The 27,698-nt window shown below is 43.1% G+C and overlaps 1 protein-coding gene across 9 annotated transcripts in view; it reads right to left on the minus strand.

The window, feature by feature from the left end:
- The window catches only part of scml4 (Scm polycomb group protein like 4), a 46,438-nt gene that overhangs the window by 12,887 nt on the left and 5,853 nt on the right, over positions 1-27,698 (minus strand). For 2 of the 9 annotated variants that reach the window (XM_035528892.1, XM_035528891.1), the window contains 8 exons: positions 27,368-27,608; positions 19,129-19,355; positions 16,819-16,948; positions 12,809-13,009; positions 12,442-12,648; positions 11,507-11,704; positions 11,165-11,310; positions 10,594-10,708 (listed from right to left, as the gene is read on the minus strand). In XM_035528892.1, the coding sequence (XP_035384785.1) occupies positions 10,594-10,708; positions 11,165-11,310; positions 11,507-11,704; positions 12,442-12,648; positions 12,809-13,009; positions 16,819-16,948; positions 19,129-19,355; positions 27,368-27,572 (1,429 nt within the window). In that variant the 5' untranslated portion in view covers positions 27,573-27,608. Of the gene's footprint in view, positions 1-6,430; positions 7,328-10,593; positions 10,709-11,164; positions 11,311-11,506; positions 11,705-12,441; positions 12,649-12,808; positions 13,010-16,818; positions 16,949-19,128; positions 19,356-21,091; positions 21,260-21,479; positions 21,686-27,367; positions 27,609-27,698 lie in introns of those variants that run through there. The other 7 variants (XM_035528893.1, XM_035528897.1, XM_035528895.1 and 4 more) reach the window with 7 other exon arrangements.

Here is a 27,698-nt window from a genome sequence, read left to right on the forward strand (position 1 = left end):
CATGGGCTGTTCCCTCAAACGTCAAATTTTAGACTTTTTCCTGTTGTGATGCATCTGTTTGAAAGATATGAAGACTTTATAATAAGATAACAAAGCAAGTCAATGCTAGTGTGGGGGAAAGACACTAAAATGTGCAGTGACACTTATGGACTAGGATTGGATTACACATTAAACCCTGAACACAGTAAAATCCCTAGTGATGAATTAACACTTGCAGCCAGACAAATGGACACAGTAATTTGACACAGGAGACTGCTGAGTATTAAGTTTCTTGGTGTATTTTGGAGTATTTTGAGTGGTTACAAAAAAAGGCAAATCATGGAATGTATATGAAGTGTCCAGGCCTTTGAGCCTGAAACGGTAAATTCGATATAGGTATTGATTTATAAATGTTCTCAGCTATTGCCAACTTCTCATTTGTTACGGTTTGTTCTCTATAAAGAATTTGCCTCAACTCCAGGGTTTCTTTTTAAAATAATCAAGTTGTTTTTTTATATCAGATTGTTCATTAAAGCAACACCTAGTAATGCCAGTACACACACCAGGCCACTGCAAATGAAGTGAAACTTTACTGGACTTTTGCATGTAAATTTCAGTTGTGCTGCAGATTCAGTGAAGTTTAACCACTTGTGAAAGCAGTAGACGTTACAAGGGCTAGTCAGGGCTAGCCGTGCTAAATGACTGGAACTGAACGCAACATTACTTGTTATGGGACTCAATTAAAAAAAAAAATGTTTTTACCTTGGAGTGCCAAAGAACTCGGAAAGCTCAGCGGTCTTGAATGGCACATAAAGACGCTGGAGGATGCTTTTTAGAAACGTTTTTGACAGTGTACTTTTAACACATTTCTTCTTTGCAAGCATTGTAGAACGGTTGCAGGGAGATTCTGATTCCAGGTCTCCTAGCCTAAGGGACGAGGCCAGTCACTCGCTTCATCCAGCACCTCTTTCTATGACTCCATAGCTGAGGAGGTGAAGCTGGGGACAGGGTGGGATGTACCTATCATTACCAAGTATGTAAAACAATCCTTTTTTTGGCATTTCAATTAAGATGAAAACGGCGAGACTGGCACCTCAGCTGCCGGCGCGATCAGTGGATTTCAACACTAAAGCCCCTGGAGGCCCGAGATCTCTCGGCTGGGTCTGCGCTTCTCAGCTATATCTACGGGGGGGGGGGGGGGGGGGGGGGGGGGGGGGGGGGGGGGGGTCGTCTGACGTTTTCACGGGTACGCTTGCTGTTATATCCCGCGCGCGTATTTTCAGGGACGATGGGTTTGGAGACTGGCTCCCGGGCCCTGGGCGGTCAGCGGTGATGTATACCGCAGATTCCCATATTATCGTGCATTTTTCGCTAAGCCTCTCACTTCATTTATATATTTGAACTGAACGGGCCTTTCAGATAACAGGCACATGGTTCATTGTCATTTTTACCGCACTGCTCCACTGAAATGAATCTATCGTCGTTGCCATCTGTCAGTTTGGACATGATCACGTCAACGTCCTATGTTTGCTGACTGCCACAGGCTTCCGCTAGGGAAGGAAATGTAAGAATGTGCATACTTGCCGTGGCTCGTTCGACAGACGTTTCTGTTTCCCGACAGTGCAGCAGGTGTCCTGGGTGTTCATAGTACACAGCAGAAGTCACGCAGAACTGCGTCGCTCACGTTCAGACTGCGCCACACACACGGAAGGTTTCCCCATATCAAAAAGCACCGCTAAACTGAAGTCAGTGTACATACACAGGCACAGGACTAGACATTCCACGTAGAGATTATTGAATAGCTGTGTGATATCATTAACACTGATTCATTTGTCTGGTACTTAAAATATATATATTTTTAATAAACTAGAGTTATATACAGTAAACCTGCCAACCAGTTAGAGTTTGATGGTCAAATTTCAAAGTACAAGATTATGATTTAAAGATTTACACTCCATATCCATCCCACATTCTTGTCAAATGGCAAATTATTTAACATGTTGGTCATGTATAGGCCTATCTTCAGGCTAATGATGTACACCAGGTCAATGTACAACAGGTAAGCAAACAAGATGACACAATGAAACTAAAAAGTAAGCGTGCAACTGAATTGCATCCAGGGTTTGTAACAGTAAGTCATGCACAAAAGTGTATGGTGCAGCAAAATGAACTTAACTGCAACCGTGGAGGCACGGTTTCCTCCAGACGTGGGTGGAAGAGACCAGGATGACTGCCCACAGTAAAGTGGGAGAGGGACTCTCAGCCACCAAGCAGACACTTTGTCAATTTGCAACCTGGAAACTGTGGAACTATTGGGCTGTAGTCTATTCTTAGTTTCCATAGTTAATTTGGTTTTACAAATGAGCTGGCAAAGATCTTTTCCAGAGACCCGTTACACACCTAAACACATCCACACATCCTGGAATTGGTTCTTTCGCGTGATCCTTGGGGTGTGTACTCATGCAGGAAAACAGACGGCAGCCTTCAGAGATGCATGCCATGCCAGCTTGCGCGCATGCCATCGGTCCTCAGACTAATTAGGCAAATCGGGTCAACCAAAGTACTCAGAGAGCTAAAGGACAAGTCGTGATCTTGTCGTTTTGTTCCCCTCTCCAGTTCCTCCTCCTTTGGCGCCCAGGCATTCTCGTTTCCATCCTCTACGCATCTCCATCTCGAAAATGTTAATGTAGTTTCCTTGTGGTTTAACTTTGCCCTTTGATGTGGCACTGTCACTAGAGGGCAAAGGGGTGCATGCAGTGTCTCCGATGGTTTCAGAAACACGGTTCCCAACTGATGATGCTTGAAGGAGAACATTCAGGTCTGCTTGAGCAGTTTGGGCTGCTCAAATGTTCAGACTAAAATGGCTGAAGAGTGATTCGAGGAAAGCTAGAATTTAAACATGCTTTTAAAGCACTACACACAGGTCTGGTAATGTCAAATGTCATTGAATCATTATAAGATGGCTGCTACAAATTGGCTGAAAAAATTGAATTCAGAATTAGCTTCATGCACCTTCACTCTAGCTCACTAGTGCTGCTTTCATTCAAAATATCTAGCTGGTTTGTGTCTCAAGCCACATTTGCCGAAATGGGGGTGAACAACGTAATATGCTTTGCTACTAATGCCATAGGTGAAAGCCTGCAAAAACCCGATGACTCACTTCCATGAATTCTAATCCAAACTTCCCAACATACGGGCAGGTTCACAAACTGAATACAGCACACTATGAAATTGATGTGATGAGATGGTATTACCACCAGAGGGCACCACTGCAACCAAGGGGGAGTGGGGAGGGGGGGCAAGGGCAAGGCTGTAGATGGAGGCAGACAGAGTGACAGAGAGACGGGTGCTTAGCAAGAAATAAAAAGGAAAAAAATCACTACTTCCTAAGGAATGTTCTCGCAAACTATTGGGACAAAATTATTGTTGCTTCAACTGGAGCAAGAGGAGCTCTGACAGGAGGGGGATGACATATTTCCCCCATTTCACTCGCCATCTGTTAAATCCGATAAGCTACTTCCAGTTTTCTCATCTCTGTGTGCTCGTCCCATATAAAACACCTCCAGAAGCATTCGGCACAAAGCGAAAACTAAATGTTGCGGAAGAGATGGCAGCGTGTGGCCCATCCAGATGAGAGGGCACAGCTGGGAGTGGGAAAACGAGGCATTTTAATGTCCCCGAGTGACACGCTCATGTCAAGTTTTGATTTCCTTTAGCCATCTTCTAGGCGTGAGCAGATAAAAGCACAGTGTGTCCCATGCATCAACAGAGCACCTTCTGTCCGTCAGCTGTCACTTCGCCGTCACCTTGATGAATTCACAAGATTTACCTGATGCATATTTTAAAGCCTCTTTTAATTAAGACTTCTAGCCTGTTCTTTAGTCATCCTTAATTGGGGAGTGCCTGAAAAGTGGCTTTTCTTGAGATCTCCTTTTTAATCCCTGAACAACTTTTATCTAAAAATCTGTTTCCCAAAGTATGTTGTGAAGCTCTACACGCTGTTTAGGTTTTCTTTCCAGCAAATCAGATACTGTGAGCTGATTTCATACCACTGCACACAATGTGCTCTATGGTGTGTATTTAATATGCATTTGTACATATATTTCACATATCTGCCCATTAGGAGCTTTTCCTTGCTGTGTGTCTGCAGTCTGTTTCAGCACAGCACAAAGGGTGATTCTTCACACCACTCAGTCTGCTCAATCTGCTGCGGAGACATATTCTGACTGCAACCACATCTTAACCATATCTTGCCAGCAAAAACCTTAACGCTGGGAATTATCTGCAACCCGTTGGGGAGATGTTACATGGGCTAAAACTTCACCATGTCCTGTTTATAGAGATTAGAGGCTGTATGGCTTATTTCAGGTAGCTGGAACATGATCCTGAGTCAGCAGTTAACACTTCTGGCTTTATCGTTTAAAAATAAATAAATAAATTCCCGAATCCCAAATGACTGCTTGTTGCACAAGAGGAAAGAGACGGTATTGGAAGGCATTGTTAGGATTAATTCCCCACAAGGAAGCTAGAAATGTTCTGTTGTTTTTGCTTGTGTATATGTTTGCTTGTTTGTTCAATTGTCTCTCTTTCACTAACGTCCTGGGTTTATGGAGTCTGTCCACGCCTGGAGGCTGTGCATTCTGTATTCTCCACATCCATGGTCTCTTTCTTCCTTTCCCTAGAATACTTCACTTCTGTGTTGTTACCCTCCCCCTCACTTGCCCCCACTGTTGAGTTTTGGCTTAATGGTGTCCTTCATGTTTGTTTGTTTGTTTGTTTGTTTGTTTGTTGGGGGGGGGTGTTTAACAATGCCCCTGTTCTATATTGCTCCTCTGTATCACATTGTCTTCACCCAGCTGTTTCAACACTACATTCAACACTCAGAGAGCTGTGTGCATTAATCCCAACTCTCTCCGATAATAAGTGCAGCGCTGAGGAGCCTAAGTCTCCCAGGTAGCTTTTAAAGTGCTGTCCTTTCTCTGTACCACCTTTGCTTCATTTATTCATATGCATTTCTAAGAAGAAATTATGATGACATTGATTTTCATCAGGTAAAGCAATTCACTTTGCTGGGCATGACTAAAATCTGATCGGACCGTCTAGCTTTGCAGATGTTATACTCCAATGAGTTCATCACTTGTAATCATGTCTGTAAGTTATGTTCTATAGAGAGACTTGAGTCAGACGAGGCTAGAGTGGTGCTCATAATTCTGAAGCCAGCAAAAACGTTTTTGCTTCTAGAAACAGCAAAAAGCCTATTTCTAAGCAAGTCTATTTAAGTTTGTCCTAGGGGCATAGAATGGATTTGTAGTGTAGATCAGGTAGAAGAGAGTATGTGAGTATAATAGAGTGCTATAGGTTGTGATGATGAGCATTCCTCTAGACTCAGTGATAGGCCCTCTGTTGCTATGCCAAATGACTTTCCAAGTGATTGAAAAATGAACATCATTGTGCCCAGAGGAACTATTGAGCTCAAATCTTGTATTGTCAAATCCTATTATATTTTGCAATGAATGGTTTATAGCATGTACATTTTGAGATGCCTTAAAGCCTTCCAAATTTCCTTATCATGCCCTACAGATGGATTTGGGGTTTAGCACCAGCTATATGCTATTGGCATCCATGGCTGAAAAGCTCCAGGGATAATGCATATTGTTAGCATTCTCACTATAGTAGGTTCACCTAGATGTATTGGCAGACTTCCTAGGCATTGAAGGAGGCATATAGCTTGAAACCTTTACCACCACAAATTCATAAAGCATGCAGTAAGGGAAAGTCCCTCTAGAAATGTTCCTGTTGACTTTGCATTGACTTCCAATGCTATGAAGTTTAAAGTAGTATGTCAATCAGATGTAATATAAAATTAAAGCAGCATTCCCTAAGCACCCTTTACTTAGAAAATGTGAAATGAATTAGTACTCATATGGATGTTAAATGATAGATTAAGGATTTAAAAAACATATGCACTATTCAAGGGAGTATAGCTGATTTCTCTCATAGCCTATTTTCAATATACATCATATACAAACTTAAAAAAACCCCACTTCAAATAATTCAAGACTGGAGTTAAATGTATGCAAAATATGCAATTTTTCTGTCATTTTACTTTTTCATGTCTAAATGGACCTTTTTGATATGTTAATAAATTCATAGAATAATGTATCCATATATAAATAACCTAGTATGTATTTTGCATGCCAATTGCATTTACTCATGCCTACGTGCAGAAGGGCAAAGTTTAACATTCCCAAATAGTGCTGGGAGATGAGTCATCATTTCAGTTGATACGTGAATGTTGGAGATAATACGTTGGTTAAACAAGTGCACCACCTATGTGCAGCAAGCAGCAACAGCACCATCTAATGCAGCACCATGAATCTAATTGACAATGGTACAAAGAAAAAAGGAAAGAATACAAATATGAAGAGTGAGGAGTTTTGTATCTCTGGGTCTTTGACGCTTAAAGGCGAAATTTAAAAAAACATACTCGCTACTAGGCTTATTGTTACAAGTCTTCTTCTTACTATCATTTTCAAACTTGTTTGTTCAAAAAAAATTTTAATCAGTGTCAGTCAATTTTAAGTAGCATCCTGGAATAACAATATTCCCCCAAACCAAACTCAAAATTCCAACAATCCAATCAATAATGCTGGCGTGCAATTCACTAATACCGCAATTCTCGGTTTGTCCAGAAGATGGCAGGTTGCTTACATAACTAAACCCAAACGTTCAGAAAAAGTCGCACCTTTTTGTCGCAGGTGTGCAAGTGCCTTTTGGTAGTAAATAATAAAATAAATGGATAGATAAACAAACAAACAAAAAAAAACAGTTGCATCATTCTCTGCGCATATCACCAGTATTTATTTTTTTTTGTATCAGGTTTGTGTTATTTCTGTCTCCAGTGAATTGCTCTTTTCTGTGTGCAGCAAGCACAATAGACCAAAGGTTACACTAAAAGCACTATAAACTGCACAATACATCCTGCCTTGCACTCTCACCCAAATGCCCTTTGTACTGTCACAGTAGTCAAAGCCTGGAAACAACCACTTCGAAACAATAAAACAACAAAAGGCAAAAATAAAACAATTTAAATAATACCCAGTATAGAATGGCATACAGGAGGGGGCTGTACAGATGTGTACAGAGGCCCTGAACAGCAGCCCTGATTGTCTTGGCTTACCTGGAAAGTTAATCTTCAGAACAATGAAGAAATGAAAACACTGTAGTGCCACACATTGCAGCACCATGTTGTATCCAAATGCTCAATGCAATAGTGAAGATCATTAACTCAATTATGCTCAGTTATGCTTAGTTCAGAAGTGGAAAAGCTGTTACTGTACACCAAAACCTGTCAAAAACAAAGAGAGAGTTATTTGAAATAACAATGCATAGGCCACCTCTGCACAGCAGACAAGTGCCAATATTTTAAGTCGTCCGAGTAAGCTTGTAATGCGTTGTGTACACAAAGGTTAGTAGGAAAAATTAACTTGCTAGAGAAGGAGAGCTGGCAGTATTAAGTGCTCATTAATGCTTTATTCAGATGCTTTTGTACTGCTTTGTATACTGTATATCTCACAAACAGACGGGCGACCATAGCCTGCCCATGATCACAATTATTTTACAACAATGAAGCTACACCACTGAATTCAATTAACTGGGAAAACAACTGTAAACTAATATGAATAAAGTTAGTAATCATTAAATACATATTTTAGCACCAACAGGAATGGTCTGTGTTGCAGTCCCCCAAGTATTGTCCTCACACGCAAGCTTTTTCGTGAAAACCCTTCTTTGAGTCAATGTAGAATGGCTCTTGAAAAAACAACACTGCATGGGACAATAACAAGAGCAGCATTCCTAAACACACACTTACATTAAGCAATATAGAAAAAAATGACACGAAGGGACAGCACGGCAGCAAATGTATAAAACTGACACACAAAGTGGGCTGTGGTAACATAACAGTAAATCTTCCCTCCCTGTCAGCACGTCTGACATCGCAGTCGGTGCTAACCAGACGCAAACCTTCGCGTCCTTAGCCAAAGCCGAACTGCTTATGGGCTGTCTTAAAACGGCAGAGTCTTAAAACAGCCGCAGTGCTACTTCTCTCCGAAATCATGAGGGTGGGTTATGGCTCTACGACAGCGCCGTAATGCTTTTCGGGCTAATGTGAGTGGCACGTATAGACTTTAGATGCATCTTTCTTCTCCTCTTGTGAATATTTCAAGCATCAGGCACGTTATGCTCGCCTACTTATCTCGACAGCACAAGAAAAAAAAAAAAAGACATTACGTGTGTTAAAAAAAAACAAACATTTAAAAAGAAAGAAAAAGCCGAATGGCGCACTTCCCAGATAATCAAACCTCGACTCTGAAAACCATAGGCAGTTAACTTACAATGTATGCTCAGGTAGGCTATACTGTACAGTACATATTCATTGGCCCATATGTGCTACATAGCCAAAATCCCACCGAAAGAATCAAAACGGACAGAAACATGATATATATATATATATATATATATATATATATATATATATATATATATATATATATATATATACATATATATACATATATATACATACATACATACATACACACACACACACTATATATATATATATATATATATATATATATATATATAAAATGTGTGTGTGTGTGCATGTATGTATGTATGTATATATATATATATATAGTTGTAGGCAATGATTCTATACAAGTGAGATAGCATAGGTTTCGTTTAAGAGGCAGAGACATGTACTACGGTAAAGCTTAGCTGATAGCTGGTTACATTTTTAGGCTGAAAGCTTAACTTTATATGACTCAATCTAAAATAGTTCACCTTCTTTTTTTCTCTCGCACCTTTTGTTCATTGACAGATGCACTGTGTGACCGTTACGTGATTTTTTTTTCTTCTCCAGTGTACATTTGTGGCCTATACTTTAAATGATTGTATTTACACAAGAATGCAGACTGAGGTGATTTATATTTGCTTGGAATCCAGAATTTGCTAAGAGATTCCAGAAGTTCTGACGGTCCGGGCAGTTCAAAGCTCTATTCACCGAGTCGCCTCGCACAGTAAATAACACCCTTCACACAGCTTCACTGAAACACATCAGCACGACCAACCATAATGTGAAATATAAAAGGGTTGTCAATAAGGCCAGAAAAAATTCTTTAAAATGCCTGTGTGGATAAAGTCATAGGCCGTGAATGTGAGACAGGCGAACCTTCTAGAATCTAACCTGTCACTCTAAAATAAAAACACTACGCAAGTAGTAAAGTATAACGGTGGGGGAAAAAAAGCACTCTTTTACTAGCAAAACATCCTTTATGTTTCGCATTTATACTTTTTGAAATACGTCTTAAGATATTATTGTCAACCATTTGTAACCAGTAATCTCACCGATTTCAAATACCTCATGGATTAATATCAAAAGCGCGCAGGTCGCCGTCGCTTCCTGCTGTCTGCAGTAAGTGCACCTAACTGAGCCGTAATCTGTGAGAGGCAAGGTGTTGATAAAGAAACGCGCTGGGCCCCAGTTTGTGGTTCTGCGCTCGTTTTGGTCCGTTGCGTTAAACGTAAGGTTGTGCCTGTATTTTGCTTCTTGCTGCATTATTGCGTGGACGCGTGTTGCTTAGATGTACAAACGGACATCACATATACTGTACTGTAGTGTTTTGTTGGTCCTTCCTTTGAACCTGAGCAATGCTCAAGCCTGTTTTGAAGGATCTGATTGGTCCACGGTGGCTGTATTTTGCTGGTTGAAAAGGTAACAGTTTTGTTTTTTGTAACGTTTAGCCCTGTGCGAGTTATTTCTGAATTGCGGATGTTACTGTACTCTGAAGCGCTGTCTGGACGCGATCCTCTCCCTTGTAGCTGCTCTCTGAAAAAACTGCAGAGAAAATGGGTTCCAGTGTCCCAGACCTGCAGATGGTGGCAATGCCTCAAATTCACCACAAGGTGGCCAAAGACCACCGTTAGACAATCCGATACCTGCGTGTACACCAAAGAATTGTACAGTAAACGGGCAAGGGTGCGCTCCAAGATGGCTGTCACCTTAAACGATCCACATTACGCATGGCGATGATTTGTTACTCCAAGCCATACCTTCATGTCCGTATTTTCATGATCAGCAGCTATTGCACATGTAATTCCAGACATTCTCTGGGTGCAGCCTGCTTCCTGGCTGGATCATCGCTCTGTTAACCCACTTTATAAAAGCTCAAGTAAATGATCAGTCTCTGACACGTGCGGACGCAAGCAAAACAGCTGCAGGAGACAGTAGAAAACCTGCTGGCAGCTGCACCGTGGGAGGGCAAGCATTCATTTTTTTTAAGTCTATGATACGAAAAACCAACATCAAGCACTGTAAATAAAAATTGGGCAGATGAAGTCTCTCGGTACAGTGAAGAAGTCCATCTCTGCATGTTGAAAGAGTGAGTGTGAAAGAGTGAGTGTGTGCGCATGTGTGTGTGTGCGTGTGTGCATGCTCATACGCATGCATGCACAAGAGTGGTATATGAGTGCATGTGTGTGTGTGTGTGTGCACGCATGCGCACGCCTGTGTGTGGCGTTGGAACATGCCAGGGGCAGTTCAGAACTTGCTCTGTTTTAACTTGTCGATGTGGTAGCAGAGCTTGAGCGCTGGGCCCAGTTTGAGTCCCAGGTACTTCATGATCATGTCACTCTTCAGCAGGAGGAGAGCATCTCCATCGATCTCCTGCAGGGCCGAGCACACACCAGCAAAAGCTCAGCTCACAGCAATCCTCTCATCACAGTACTAGTGCCATGGCACTAACACACACTGCTAGTTCACTATGTGTGGGAAAATGTAGGAGCCCACATTATTGTTTTCTGCCATTAAGAATTAAATAAAGTATAATGAAAACATAGTGACGACTTTACCAGGATATGAACCACAGCGCATGCTTATACATGCTTACTGTATAAAACCAGTTCATTAGGTAATAAACCTGTGCTAGATTTTGCATTCACAGCATCATTATTAGTGATGTGAATTCTCATATGCGGTTCTGTGAGATCAGTGTTTCATGCTGATTATTGCCACTGTTCTTCCCTAAAGGGAGACAGTGGCAATTGCGAGGACATGGCGCCACTGGATGTCTCCTTTGGCAACTGCCTCAGCAGATGTATTAGAGGCACTGGCTGCACTTACATGCTTGCGGAAGAGCTCAACATGGGGGCCCAGCGCCTGAGGGTCTGCGTCCTTAATGAACCACACCACTTCCTCTACGCTCCACCGGGAGGGGTCTTTATTGGACGGAGGCTTTGACTCACCTGCCTCTGGAGGAGGGCTGTAGGCTGGGGAGGTGAAGAGACAACGTTAGAGAAAAGAAGGGCTGGCGGGGCTTGTGTAAATCCTATATCTAGTTCTTATTTAATCATGTAGGATATACTTACACATGCTGCCTACTGAAATATATGGGACAACTGAAATATATGGTCCAGATGTTTAGTTACATTATCTAAAAAGGAACTTGAAGTTGGCCTTCCTCACCACTTCTGTTTCCTTCCTGGAACGTGCTGGGGCTGGCCACCTGTCTGCACACACCCCCGGAGTAGGAGCGGAACCCATATGCTGACTTGGGTGCGGTGTATGGCGATGTCATAGCGCCAAACGCAGTGTCGCTAGGGTCCATGGAGTAGCGCTTGGTCTCCATTGGCTCAGGGTGGTAATCATCCACCATAGAAGCTGCTGCACAGGAAGAGAGCTGTTACATTTCAGACACATAAGTCAAAGGCACTATCTCCATGATGAAAAGTCTGGGAAAATGGAAGCTATCTGCTTGTTTGAAATGTTTAATTACTGGAAGACATCCACCTGTTAACTGAACTGTTAACTGAATCCTGACACACAACTTCTGATGAACATTCAGAACACAAACACATGTGCCTAAGTTGCCTGAGATGCCTGTGCTATCTCCCCAGATGTCACCTGCTCTTAGTTCCATTAAAACCCCTAGTATTGGGGCCTGGATCGTCACGGGAACGTCTCCACGGAAACCTCCCAGGCACTTGCATCATCCCACAAGTGCCGAAGGGAGAGGGCCACTCAGGGCCTGGAACACTCGCTGGGCGATTAGCCCCGAGGCTACCACTTAGGGGAGTGCTGCTGGGACTAAAGGTGGTCCTTCATGCTCTCAGCGGGGGCAGCTCATGTAAGAGACTCCCAATCAGAAACCTCGCCATGCACTTAAAGGAAAGAAGAACAAAAACAACAAAACAGAAAATGGGTGTGTGGGGCAGTCCCACACGCAGCCTAAACTGGTGCGTCTGAGCTGAAGTGCTGCCATACACGGTGCGGGGACGATGAAGAGGACCACTCCAGCTTGGCAGAGTCCAGCCAAGCAATATTAAAATGAAGGCAGGTTTTTTGCAAGGAGATGGCAAGGCTATTCAGAGGGTGTGGAGGCGGGGGTGGAGAGCACATACTCGACTTGGCCTGGCCGTCGGCGTGCTTGTCTGCGTGGAAGGAGGACGCGGAAGAAGAGGGCGAAGAGGAGGGTGGAGCCATGGGCTGGTCACTGAACAGGTTCTCACACAGCAGGCTCCGGCAGAGCTTCTTCAGAAAGCGCAGGACGTAGCCCACGCTGTTCACCACGGGCAGGCTGAGGAGGTGCTGCTTGCCATCGAACGTGGCTGCAGCGGGTCAGGGAAAGAAGAAAGCGGAAAAAAAAGAAATGGATGAGTTACAGGAGGAATCGGGGGGGGCAGGGAAGACATTGGGTTGTTCCGTTCACAGTGCACCGATGCGGCGAGCCCTTATCCAGGTCAGGGTGCCATTGGGTGAGGTACCTACCTGAGATCTTCTCTCCTCCGTAGCCCTGCGTGAGCAGAGTGAAAACGGCCTTCTGCTGGTAGGCGCTGTCGATGCAGCCCTGCACGGCCTGCTGGAGGACCACAGAGGGCCGGGCTGGGCCCAGGTGATCTGGCAGCTGCAGAACCTTCTGCCTGTCTAAGTTAGGGCCCGTATTTACCTGCTTGTTTACATAGATACACACTGGGGGGGGGGGGGAGTGGAGGGGTAAGAGAGATTGAGGAGGGTGAGTGAGTGAGTGATTCAGAACTGAATGTTATATCAAGTATCAAAAGTGAACTATGCACAAAACATATTTGTGCTGTCATTATGTCCCTGATAAGTCAGAGGAAAGGTGATCCAGATGATGAGGATCACTTTCCAAGTTTCTAGAAATATAAAGTATATCATTGGACTACATGATTTGGACAGAATATTACAGTGTAATTTGATTATACTTCTGTCTGTTGTAATTGTGACATGCTTCACATTAATATGAAAAACATTAGCAAACCCTCAATGTGACATGGTTAAAGGCTAGCCTTCACAATTTCTGACAAAAGGATGAAAGATGTATGACAAATAAACAAATCTGTGAGGCAGTGTGGCCATAAAGAAACTGGATAACCTGGCTTAGGATCACAAACCAAAAGTAGTAGCAACTCACAGTTCCCCATGGCTATATGTAAATTTGCCCAATTAGGGAGTGGTCATCAAAGCAGTAGCAGAACAGAGGGCAGGACACCCTTCATTCTGCCAGTGGAGTGGAGGACACCACAATTATTCTAGAAGAATCTATTTTGCTATTTCTGTCTTCTGAAATATTCCAAGACAAAAGAGAGCCAAATTAACTTATTCTAATTATTCCTGTGAGAATACAGAAAGAGACACATAAATGTACACACACAAACTCACACACAGTCCCTCCTCCTTTTAAATATTACACAACCTGAGATACCTGAGATGGCATTTCACTTTCAAACTGCTGACTCAAATATCTGTCAAAAAAATCTTGAAATATGAGGTGCGTACATGAGGAGGGAACAACGGAAGGTGAAGATGGGCCCAAATGCATCCATTTGTCCCCACGCAAGGGAGGGACCCTCACAAGCCGTGTGAGAGCCACGCCAGCGGCAGCGATGAAAGTTTGATTTTTTTAAATTTGATCATTTGATTTTTTTTTTTTTTTGCGTTTAAAAGGTCACCATCTCCGGCTCCTGGAACAGCTGTGTCGACGGCGGCCACACTCGTTACCTGTGGCGAGGTAATCCGCAAATATGATTTCACACGTTAATGGGCAGGCGACGTGGCGCAAAGGGCTTATTATTACAAATGCATACTGGCTGTTTGCTTGCTTTGCTTAAATGCTGTATTTGCCTTTTATCTTTTTGCAGATCAAACAAATGATGCCGCCTGACGTGTGAGCGTGCCGCTTCAGATGTCAATGCGACTGCTGCAACGAGGACCCGTACACTCATTTCCCTTCTGATCGATTTCTCGTGAGCCCTGGATGCCTTGTGGGCAAAAAGCTCCCTGTGCCTTTTGTAACAAAGCCAGTGCAGAGCTGCATTTGCAGGAGCGCCAAAACGAAGCAGCCCCACAGAAGATCTCGAGCCCTCCGTGCGTGACCCGCGGTGCCACAGCCGCACAGGACACTTCACTCCCTTCATGTGTTTATAGTAATAATGAGAATCACTGATGGCCAGGCAGAGGAAATAAAGGTTCCAAATTACCATCCTTAAAAAAAAACGCAGACTTCTTAATAATACTGGGGCCCACTGTAATGTTTGGCACACAGCGTAAAGTCTCTGTGTGTATAGGAATCCCCCAATCACTCAGCAACCTCTTAATCCCCTCACCACCACCCCTCCTCACACACACACACACACCACCCCGCATGTCCATGCTGCACTGCTGCTTTGATGTGATAGATTGGCATGCTGGGGGATTTCCGCTGGTGTCCGCCACTCAGACAGACTGACGGCCACGAGCCTCAAACCCAAGCATGTGCGTGCACACACACACACACACACACACACACACACACACACACACACACACACACACACACACACAGACACACACGCATGCAACAATACCTGCTGACCAGATTTTTTTCAATGCTAAAAAAAAAAATAGAACATGTGTATGAGTCTGTGTGTGTGTGTGTGTGTGTGTGTGTGTGTGTGTGTGTGTGTGTCTGTGCTAGCAGCTGCTGAGTGCTCCAGTCAGCAGTGAAAAAAAAGGACAAAGAGTTTGTACTGGAAACATGACACAACCCAAGCCTAAATATAATGATCTTGAATATTTGGCATTATAGGCACATGAGCATGAGTACGAAAAAGGCCCAGAACACCAAGAGGCAATGTACAGTTCAACAACACTCAAATACACACACTCCATATACACATAAACACACATGCATGCACTGGGGGTAACAGAATAGAACGGTAATGGCCTCAGGTCGGCAGGGTCATGACTCACTGCCACACCTACTGCAAAGGCAGCCACAGATTACATACATGCAACCCCTGAGAAGTAATGTTGTATGTCTTTGTGTGTGTGTGTGTGTGTGTGTGTGTGTATATATAAACCAGAAGTCGATGTCAGCATAGTAGAAGCTGATACACAGCTGCTAGTATGTAAATAAGGGCTTGACTTTGCTCAACCTGCAGATTCCACAGTCAATCCATCACTGGCATTCAGCCCAAACCACCCACAGTGAGGCCACGCTTCCCACAGTTAGACCACACCCCCATAGTGAGGCCATGCCTCCAACATTTAGCTCCCACTTTCCACATTCTGCCCACGCCTTCTGGTTCAATTTTATTTCCCTGACAATAAATTCAGCAACTAATCTTATGGTATATTAATCATATCCCTTTGTGAAAATTGAAAAGTTCGTAATTTCTAGGGTGTAATAACCAATATTTTTTTCAGACTTAATTTGATTTTTTACTCTGAATAGTCAATATTTTATGTGTTAAAACTTTTCTTAGTGCTAGTTCTGTTTTACAAATGGTGATCTTACTTAAATGACAAATTTTATTTTATAAGCCTTTTATGCAAAAAAAAGGTCTTATAAAACAGTACCGTTGAATCTTTTGGTTCCATTAGCATGAAATTCAAGTCTTGAACAACCCATGGTTCATTGCCCTGAGGTTAAACTGCACTTGTCACTGGTGTGAGACTAAGAAACGTTCAGTCCACAACAGTAATTAAACCAAACGGTGCTTTGTCTTTCAATTGTTTCAATTGCACTGTAATACATTATATTGAGAAGGCAATATTAATTAACTAGAGTTTGATAATATAATTTTTTGAATGATTAATTGGAAGATAACATCAGTACCCTGCAATAATTTCCCCCAAGGCAGTCATGAATATTAACCTTTAAAATTCTAGAAGTAATTACATTTTCTTTCTCTCTCTCTCTCTCTATCTCTCTCTATCTCTCCCTCCCTCCCTCCCTCCTTCCCTGCCTCCCTCCTTGGGTATTGTGACCTCCATAGACCACTAGGTCATGACCTCTGAGATAATGTATGTGTGTTTGTTTGCCCCTCAGGCACAGATCATAAGGCTGACCTCATACTCGTACGCCATGCTCATTACACATTACATACAGCATAAAAGAAAAATATAATACCAAACCTATTACATCTATTACAGAGCCTTTAATAAGACTAAAATTAGCAAGGCTTACTCCTGTTCTACATATGTCCTAATTACACAGCAAATTCCCAATTCCTGCCCAGTTGATATATAACGCACACTGTTGCCTATTACAGAGGATTGCAATGCTGGACCTTTCGGTTCAGAAAAGCCTGCCAATACACACCAAGCACATCTGTGCAAGACTAGAGTCTCTGCGCCGACGTACGTCTACTGGCGGCTATTAAAACAAATGAAATCCCAGATATCAGCGTTAGTCAGCGGCTTGAGAGGAGCGGCGGGTACATTTCTGGTCTGCATGTACGAGCATGTGTGTGTGTGCGTGTGTGTGTGTGTGTTACCTGTTAGGATGTCCGGTGTGGCAGAGTGAGGCACAGTGGCAGCATCCTGGGGGATGGAGCTCATGTCTGGCTCTGGGGTGCTACTGGGAGGAGAGATGGCCAGAGGAGTCATCGCCATCCTGGACTTTAGCTGCCCACGCGCACACACATGCACGCACAAAACATTTCTTATTAAAAATATATATACATAAATTAGATATTTATTTATTTATTTTTAATAAATGCTAATTACAGGTACAGTGAAGTTTGTAACTAACTAGGCGATAGTACAACTCCAGTCATTTGGACAGCATTCTCAAACCCAGGATCTGAGAACTGATGTGAAACCATATCTATCAGGTTAGAGTGCAGCATGCCAGATTTCATCTGAGAATATTTACATCAATCGTACAGCCACTTTATACATCGACTGTCAGTTACAGGGCACCAAACATAATTGGACCAAATCTAGAAAACTCCTTTAAAAAGCCGTGATATTTAGAACTGGCAGCAAATGCTTTTGATGGATCGTTGAAAGTCTGAAGTCAGACTGGTACTCATGCACTAGTGATGAGCTGCCTAGCCGCTGTCAGCATTTCAGCTTGTTTTAAGAGTTTATTTGTCTTCAGTAAGCGAAATGAATCCCAGTTGGGTTCAGGCTGGTTGACTGGTTTGGCCAGACAAGAGCATTCCAGTTTGTGGCCCTGAAACACTCCACAGTACTCTAGAGGTCTGACATATTGCTCTTGATCATCTTCATCTAAACTCTCATCACCTCAGTCCTAAAACCCGACAGATTGTTGTTGTTTTTTTTAACAAAATGCAACACGGATTTTTTTTTATCCATTATGCTTACTATTCTTTTGTATCTTGTAAGCCCTGTGGAATAATTTCTTTGTACCTTTTGATACATCTGTCCATACAATCTAGAAAATGTTCCACATCTTGAGCTCTGCACTGAACTGAGATTTTCTTCATGACAGAAAGTATTTTTCTGTTACCACTGCTGCAGTCTTCTGTGGTTTGACAGATTATGGTCTGTTGACTACTCCCTAAGCACGCCGGCGCAGTCCTATACAACAACATACCAAACATTTGGAACACCAGGCATTTTGGCTCTGATCGAACTGAATGGAACTTTTCAGCGTCTGGATAGTCCTGCTCTTCTCGCAACTTCTGATTCAGGTTTGAGTCTCAGCTGTACTAGGTAACTCAACTGGCCATGTACTCCCATCTTCTACAGGTAAGGAGGAAGTGGCGCCTGTTTGACCCCCAGCACCTTACAACACACCAGCTAGCCGGGCATCTTCTGAGCAGAGTCACGTGCTCTGTGCTCTCATCCGAATGCTCTCCTAGCACTTTGCGGGTGCCGCACAGCTGGGAGGATCAAAGAACGCAGGGACGATGGGCCTCGTTTGCATGTGTGGAGCCCCCATGTTAACTTTCAACTCACCACCAGAGTAGAACAATATAAACTACTAATAATGATCTTACTATTATTATTACTATATAGTAGAGGTAATAGTGGTGGTGGTGGTAGTAACAGAACTACAGCTAATGCTGTAACTTTTACTGGTACTATTTTTTTTACTGCTACTACTGCTGTAACTGCACACAGCACTACACAGGACATTTGTGGGACATGTAAAGATTTCAGATTTTACGATGTGCATTCGAGTGAACACTGAATGGTATGCAGACAGCAGTATCTCACCAACCAACACTTGTGACTAGATAAGCCACGTGACCTATGACACTACAGGGAAGCACGCTTATAAAATTTGCCAGTTCATCAGCAAAGCAAAGTTAATCCACTGGATTAATCATTTCTCCAGCAGTGTATTTGAAGAAAGCACAAACAGTAACTCAAACACAATAAGCGGGAGATGATTTACAGATATTTCAAAACTTATTTAAATATTTAACAAAGAGTTTCACTGAGCACAGAAGCGCAATAAGCCCTAGATTTAGAGTACCTCTTTTATTTGACTCATCTATTCATAAATGATTACATCCCACAAACAAACACACACAGCATGTGTGTTTCTCTTTAAATCAGCAGAAGTAGTATGAGGTTTGCAGTCAGACACATGCAGCTAAAAATAACTATCACTACAGCAGCAGACTGTAGATACGTCAGTCAGCGAGAGGCCACACTCATACACCCAGTCCCGGTCCCTGTCTCTGGCTCCCTCTGTCACACACACCTCTGGAGGGGAAACATGAATGTGTTTCATTATAAGTGTCTATCGGAAAACAGCAGGACAAGAATGGAAGCAGGAAAATGCGTAGTCTGCTTGCATTTGCACACACACACACACACACACTGACCTTGAATCCAGGCTTCCTCCCTCTTTTCTTGGGCACTTTGATTGGAGGGAGGGATTCCGGGTAGCGATTTTGATATTCAGGATGCCTTTTGAGTGGTGGACGTCCTCTCTTCCGACCCGGAACCTTTCCAGCGGGGGGCGGGAGGAAGGAGGGGCTTATGGCCCCAGGTGACTGCATCTCTGCGCCTCCTGCCTGCCCAGATGCTGCCACAGGAATACTCATCAGACCTGTAACCAAGACAGAGGATCAGAGGAAAGGCAATATGGGGTACAGCGACAAACATCAAGTACGGTTTCTAACTAGAGGGAGCTAATGCAGACATTAAGCCACTGACCGTTTCATTTATCTCCAGAGAGAATGTAATTTACCTTTTAGGCTAATTCTGGGACTGAAAGTAAACTGTCACCGATAGACACACACACAAATAACCTTAAAACAACCCATCCTATAATCTGTGGCAGAGAAGCAATTAAAAAATTCATCCATGGACTCTCGAAACACAATACAGAGAAAAGAGACCCAAAAATACGCATTATATTAACTGTGCAATTTCAGCTTATGCAAGACAAAAAGTGAGGGCTGGTGACACAAACTCAGAAGTGCCCAACCACTCCTGAGTTGCAGTTCAATGCTGGTCAGAAAAGGTGCGACTCATAGTCGCATTCATAGTAATGCAAAGAAACCACCCCAGGAGCAGTGTGCCCATACAGACCGCAGCACTGTGAGATGCAGGTGAGGGCCTCTGATTAACACTGTCAGTGAAGCTGGACACTGAAGCAGCAGTTATGCACCTGAGGTCAACCGAAAGAGGGAACACACGAAAATAGCAAGCCCATCTCGGAATCATTCATTCTTCTCCTACATCACTCAAATCGATTATATTGTGTCTAGTATATTATATACATCATCACAGTTATTTTTGGACAAAAATACTGCAGATATTTGACAGAATTCCCAATTCACATCCCAATTCAAGCCTTTGTGAGTCTTTACAAACTGCTTTAGAATGGGAATGACAGTTACAGAGCTATATGTAATAACAAAAGCTAAGACTGAGGTCGGCTAGGATGTGTAGAGTGTGGCAGACACTGAGCCACATAAAAGCATCTCCTCTACTCATTCTCTCTCTCTCTCTCTCTCTCTCTCCCCCCCCCCCCCCCCCCCCCCACACACACACACACACACTTTCTCTATCTCGCTCCGTCATCCCCATCCCCCATGCCTTGCTTCGTTTCACCCCTCCCCCGCCAGCTGTGGTGCCTGGCCTCCAGATCAGCCTGTGATGGACGCGCCCCCCCCCCCCCCCCACACACACACTCACACTCACACACACTCCCAAGTCATCCGAGCAGGTATTCCTCATGCAGGAAACGCTAAATACCTGGAACATGTTCACTTGTTATAGTAACAACTTAAAGTAACAACAGCTTTCTAATATAATTTCTCCCTTACACCCTGACTAATTCGTTTTAACTTCACTTCTCCTACTTTTTCTTTCGTTGTTTTTTTTTTCCCCCCGTTTTTGACTTGCTTTAATTATTGGGGAAGACAGGCGCTGGTTGCCTGTAGCCTATAGGCTATGGCGCATTTTGTACATTTTTAGATTTTGAAAATGAAATGCAGTAAAAATCTGCAGGCCAAATTGCATATTGGCATTGCTGTCGGCACTTTTTTATTCTGGGAATCCTCGCACAGACAAAGAGGCAAAGACACCGATAAGCCAAAGGATCATCCTCGCACACATCCTCCGGTACCGCCTGCCCGTTTATATAAACTCGAAATGCTTCGTTCACAAGAATGCAATGCATATACATGAAGTAGATAGAGGCAGCATGGGGTAATAGTCTTCAATGACTCAATATAAGATCACAACTAAAATTTTATATTTTCACTATATGAAACGCAGACAGAGACTGAGCCCTTGCTTGCACTTTCGGAACACCTGTGCAAAATTGTACTTCACCTGTCTTGCTCGTGCTCGCTCGCTCTAGCTCGCTCTCTTTCCAACTCATCTCTCGGCTACACGCAGTCCGATGAGTTAAATGCATTTAGCACGCAACGCGCGGTAAACCCTCCTCCGTCTTGAAAAGCACCAGTTTCAATCCGGACAGAAGAAACGCTGAACCCGACAATTCACGCTCGGAAAACTTGACCATGTGCTGCACCGTCACATGGAGGCCAACAAAAATAGAGCGTACAAAATAGCGCACCCCTCGTAAAATTGTGTGTGTGTGTGTGTGTGTGTGTGTGTGTGTGTGTGTTTATGAGCAGAGCATGACGCGTCTTCCTTCCTCCTCTCAAAAAACATATAGTGAAAATACAGCAGAACAAGGGTTTTTGGACGCACGTACCGGGCAGGCGACGTTTGAGCAGGCTTCTATGAACACCTAAAAGGCTCCGAAAGGCTTCCCGTTCCGCTAAATCCTCGCTCAGCTGCTTCCGTGTCCCTCTTCGACCGGCCTCAGTTCCGAGCTTCCTAAATCCCTGGCAGCCCCGAGTGTCTACTGCGCGCTCTCGACGTCGGAGCTTCTGATACCCCTAGCAGCTCCGCGTTGAGTCGCCCCCTGCGCGCTCCCGACACTGCTGCGCGCTACGCAGCCGACACACTGTCCCCCTTTTGGTAGTCATGGCAACTAGGTTCCTAACATCCTCCCGTTGCAACAGACTTGTGCTGATGCGAAGCTTGCGGTCTCAAGCAAAGTCAGCGTGCGGCGGCGTGCTGAACAGTCTAAAAACGCCAATTACTGCAACCAAACGTTACGCCAAATCCAAACCAACCAAGAAATGCAATATGCAGTTAATATGACCGAAACGAGAAAGAAATCGACGTTTCCAGACTGTAATACAGTATTTATGTCAGGCACTTGTTTGTACCTTAAAACAAAAATAATCACGTAATGTGTTCCATGTGGTCAATCATATCCACAATACAAATCCTACCTACAAATCAGACGAATTACCCAGCGTCCCGTTAATTTTAACGATCAGCTCGGTGACAAGAGAGGGTGTCTGTGGCTAGATAAAGATTACAATTAACAATTAAAAGAAATCCAAACTTCCTAAAATATATGATGTTCGAAGTTCATAACGTATGCCTATAAAATGTTAACTAGGCTAATATGCCTACCGGTGGAGTATCCTTACAAAGATCACACGGTCGTTCCTTCGTTCCCAATAATCCTCACGCAATTTAAGATTTTGATGGTGCCCCTTCTACGAATAATGAATTTTGTATTATTAATTTTGGTTATTAAAAATTAAAAACTTTAAACTGCAATATAAATGTTAAACTAGTTTTATAGCCATTTTTTCACTGGTGTTACTGGGATTCTGAGCTGTAGACACAGGAAATTGAATTTTGAGAGAAAAAGATTAAGTGAAAGATTATAAACATAAACACGGACTAAATTTTAAAATTTAATTGATCTGATTAAGTCCTGACTGGCTGCGTTATCTGAACGAGACCATTTTTAATTTATACTCCGGAGTACAGATGTCCACTTGTTGTCGGTAGACTAAATACCTACATTCCAGCAGCTCTAATAAGGCGTGTTTACTTTTATAAGCCTCTGTAATAAAAGCACGCCTACTAGCTAACGAGTCTGCTTGTACGACCAACCGCCCACACAACGAATATATTCATTCATTCATTCATTCATTCATTCATTCATTCATTCATTCGGTTAGTTATTATGTTATCTTTCTCTGTCTTTCAAAGCTGATTACCAAAAAGTTCGTAGGATTACTAACTAAGGCGCCAGGAGATGTTCAAATTTTATTTGTCACTCCACATGCAATTATGATTCAGACAAACAGTAGTCTAGAATAATAAATTTTTTTTAATAACACAGGACGACAGACAGAAAGACATTCAAAGAAAGAGAGAGAGATCAACTGTCCTGGCATGCTAAGAAAATTGCAATTTGCATCACTGAATTTTTTACTGCATAAATTTAAAAATCTTGAGCCCACATAAACACTAAAACAATAAATTACAGGAAAATATATTGCTGAAAAAAATATTATAGGAGCAAAGTCACAATAGCTTTAATCATATTGTTAAATACTATTCTTATGAAAGGTATGTGCAGAACAACAGATAATCAAGATTTAAAAGGTAATCATGCCCTGTCGGAATGCTTATTACAGGGAGGGCGAGGGTTGTAGACTGGAATGCTCCACAGGAATGCGTGTTGCAAGCGAGCATAGCTTATTGCCTTATTGCCCCTCAGACCGCACACAAGTCCCCCTCGTCACACCCCAGCCCAAAGAGGAACATGAGAAATGAAAGGTATTTCACAATGGAACAAGACCTTTTATCAAGCAGGAAGCATGCAGACACACACACACACACAGCTAAGGATGTAGAAGGGTAAATAGCATTTCTCCCCACATAGCAAACTAATCCGCTGATCCTGACTTGGGCTAAAAACACAATGTAGAGATGAACAACTTATCTACTATGAAAGGTTAACTGCATGTGAGCTTGCAGGTAGTGAGGTGTTCTGCTACCCAGTCTGTGCTGTCTGGCAGTGAAACGGTTAAAGCTGCAGTCAGAGGTGTGGGTAGAGTGGGGAGGGGTGGCAATAAATTACAGTTTACCCTTTTTTTCACATCACCATTCTATAGCTTCAGAAAGACTCTAAGCAATGTAGTGCACATGTAGCTATTTTCCCCGAGCACACAATGCATACACATGCACACACACACACACACAGATACACACACAGATACACACACAAACACACTCCCCACTGATTTTTCCACACAAACACTCACTCTCCACACAGACATACACTCTCACACTCACTCTCACACACCTCCCACTGGGACCCTTGCATTTGACAAACTGCTTCCAGGTCAACTTAAAGTCAAGCCAGTGGTCTAAAACACACAAACATGCACACACACACACACACACACACACACACACACACACACACACACACACACACACACACGCACGCACGAACACACACACGCACACACACACACACACACACACACACGCACACACACACACACACACACACACACACACACACACACACACACACACACACACACACGCACACGCACACACCTGAAAACAAAGAAACAAGTTCAAGTTCACTGTCTCCTTCTCCCTAAGAATAGCTATGGTGAGGAGAAGAAGTAAAATGTTTCTGTAGGCCATACATTTGAACTCCTTCATTCATTATTCATTCATTAAGCTATTTCATGTACTAAATGTTAACCACTATTTTTTCCAGCATTCATATGAGTGAGCAGGGCAGTATAGTTCTGAAAAATATAATCATACACTTTCATGCCTATGTGAGACAACCAGCTCACCCAGAGGTGCAACATATGAAAGGCTATGGTGACTTTAATAGGCCTTGCATATTAATTCCATTAAAGTATTTAAATGATTTAAACAATGAGAAAATAAATGCAATAAAAAATCAATCAAAGGTGTAACAGTGTAAGACCAACATAAAGTCACAACAGACAATACTTATAGTAGGTAATGATTAAGGCACCAGCATGTTAAAGAGCATGTTCTACACACAACACAAAACAGACACAAACGCATGCATGCATGCATGCACACACACACACACACACACACACACACACACACACACACAAGCACAGATATGTGGACAGGTGCGCAAACACATGCATGCACATGCACAAATGCACACACATGCACGCACACCTATGCACACACAGAGGTCAACCACACCTCAACAAATACAGAACAAATCAACTAGGTCATCAGCAAGATCAATAACACACAAGGGGTTACCATGACAACAGCCCTTGCCAAAAAAAATAATAAATAGGCAAAGGGAGAGAGATAGACACACTAACTTGGCTGGGGAGGGGGGGTCGCCATTAGTTACTTTCCAGCACAAGTGACAGCTGTCTTCCAGTGCCTGTAGAGAGGATTTAGCGCTCATCCTTGCTCCTCACTGCTACACTCTGCTTTTGCAAGAGTTCGTTTCACATTTCGCAAGAGGGGACAGGAAGAAAACTTTCAAGAAGGAGCAGCTTCAGTGACCACATCAAAGAGCACAAAGCCAAGATGGCCCAAAAAGCTAACACCAGGAACTACTCTAGCAAACCACCAGAACGTTGCAAAAAAAGACTCTTCAGAACAGGGCTTTTTGCAGGAAAAATATTATTTCATGGGATTCCTTAGGCTCTGATTTGAGCATGAAATTGCACAAGGTGTAGTTTTTTGGCTCCCGCCATTGCAAAATGGATGGGGGGTAGCACAGCCCCAAACCAGTAGCGGGTCTCTCTTAAGATGTTGCATTGTAAGTGTCAGGGGAAGGAGATTTCCAAGGATCTAACCCAGGGTGTATGCGGTGGGGCCATTCCGAAGTCGATGACCGGGTGTGGCTATGCCAATCTCTCGTGCATCTGACCATAGCCAATGCTGGTTTAATTTGTAAGTTCCTGGGGCCATATGGCTAATTAAAGGAGCTAATAAATCAAAAGTTAATTAAACACATAGATTCATCTTCAGTGGCAACTCAGGTTGCCACAAATCCATTAACACAGGCAGACAGCTCAAACATGACAACTACTCTGTTTTCAGGTGTGTGTGTGTGTGTGTGTGTGTGTGTGTGTGTGTGTGTGTGTGTGTGTGTGTGTTCATAAATGAGAGGGAAGGGGAGAACCCCAAGGCATATTTCAGCAGCCATTCTCTTTGCTTTTCATATTGTTAGGAAAACACTGGGTGCACTCTCAAGATATGTCTGCCTCCTGCAAAAAACAAAAAAACAAAAGGGAAAGCAATCGCAATCTATACTGTTTGTGAACTGCTTTGGATGGGAATCTAACATTACAGAAACAGGTGAAAATTCTGCAGATAAAGCGGTGTCCAGAATAGGCAGTTCAACTGGTGACTAGGATCAAACTTAACATGGGATTGCTGTTTTTAAAACTGTTTTATGGATGACCACTATTGTTCTACAAAGTGTTCTTCCTGATATCATATAGTCAGTCGCTTGCTCGCACACACGCACGCACGCACACACACTCACACACATACACGCACGCACACACACATGCACACACACACACACACACACAGAGCTGTGGTATGCTCTGAACGCTTACATCTAAACAGAAGATTATCTAAATTGGAGATCTTATCTACTTCAATTTAGCTGAGTACACACACACACACACCTTTCAGTGAATGGAACTTTGTACAGAAACACTGTTATTGACTATCGTCTAAACTGCACATACACGCTAATTCATAGCAGAACAATAAAGGAGAATTGCAAGGTTGTAAATTGCAGCGGCGTCTGCCAAACCCTCCAGCCAACGCCTGCAGTCAGAAGAGGGAGGAGCAGCAGGGCACGAGAAAATATTCTAATAAATGCAATAACCACCACAAAACAACAACGGGAAGTTATTTACCACACTGCATGTTGCCATGGCAACAGACAGGGTGGAGGGGGGTATCTGATACCGCAATAAAGCTATGTGACAAGGTGAGGCAAAGAATAACTGCAAGTGTGTGTGAGTGTGCACGTGTTTCAAGGTGAGACACATTTAGTCTATATACTGAGTTTAGACATCACACCTCATAGTTTACAAAAAGAAGAAAAAAACATCACAATCTCTCTCTTTCTCTGTGATCTGAGACATTGGAGTAATTAGGAATGGCAAGTATTGTCACCTTTTCAGAGTTCAGTAACCCTCTAAATCCCAAGGCTCTGTTAAATGAAGATCTCCCCATCTATTCCCCTGTCTGTTTGTTCCATATCCCTCTCTCAAACTATTTCACTGCCCTTGGCCCATTCCCACTTATCTCATATATCTTTGGGTTGTTCTCTAAAGCGTCACTGGATAGGGTTTTACAAGTAAACCTTTCTCCCTGCTTATTTCCCCATCAGTGGATCCAGAATCCAGGAGTAAGCAGGAGAAATGAAAAAGCCTCTGATGTTTCCAATGCAATTAATGTCTACCCATTACAACACATAATATCATAATACCTTGACTTTTAACAAAAATCCATTTCCCGAGTAAACAACTTTGAGACTGCTTTGTCAACACGTTGCAACTGATCAAATGACGTTGAGACTTTCATCACCAATTGTCAGATGGAGAAATATATCATGAACACCGGGCTCTGTACTAACAGCACATGAACTCCACAGCATTTGGAGCCAAGGAAATACAAGCCGTACAGCCCCAGCTGACAGTCTGTAATGAGGTAATTACGATGTCTTACTCTGGGAACAAGTGGGCGGCGTCCTATCCCATAACCTCCGCCCACTTGGTGCAGCCTCCCCGTTTAGCTCAACCAGCTGCCAGAGGCCCCTTCTCCCGTCGTCACGGCGATCGAGACGAAGGCGGAGCCTGACACTCTGAACGCCCAGGACGCTCGGTATCCAGGAGACAGCAGAATCCTCCAGATCCCTGCCACGCAGTCTCATTCCCTCTGCAACACACGCTCCAGACCAAACATTACACTAAGGAAGAAAGGCGCATACACATATACACAGACACACACACACACACACACACACACACAGACACTACATTAGTCAATTCCAATTATA

This window comes from Electrophorus electricus, chromosome 8 (assembly GCF_013358815.1).
Source record: "Electrophorus electricus isolate fEleEle1 chromosome 8, fEleEle1.pri, whole genome shotgun sequence".
In the NCBI taxonomy this organism is placed as follows: domain Eukaryota; kingdom Metazoa; phylum Chordata; class Actinopteri; order Gymnotiformes; family Gymnotidae; genus Electrophorus; species Electrophorus electricus.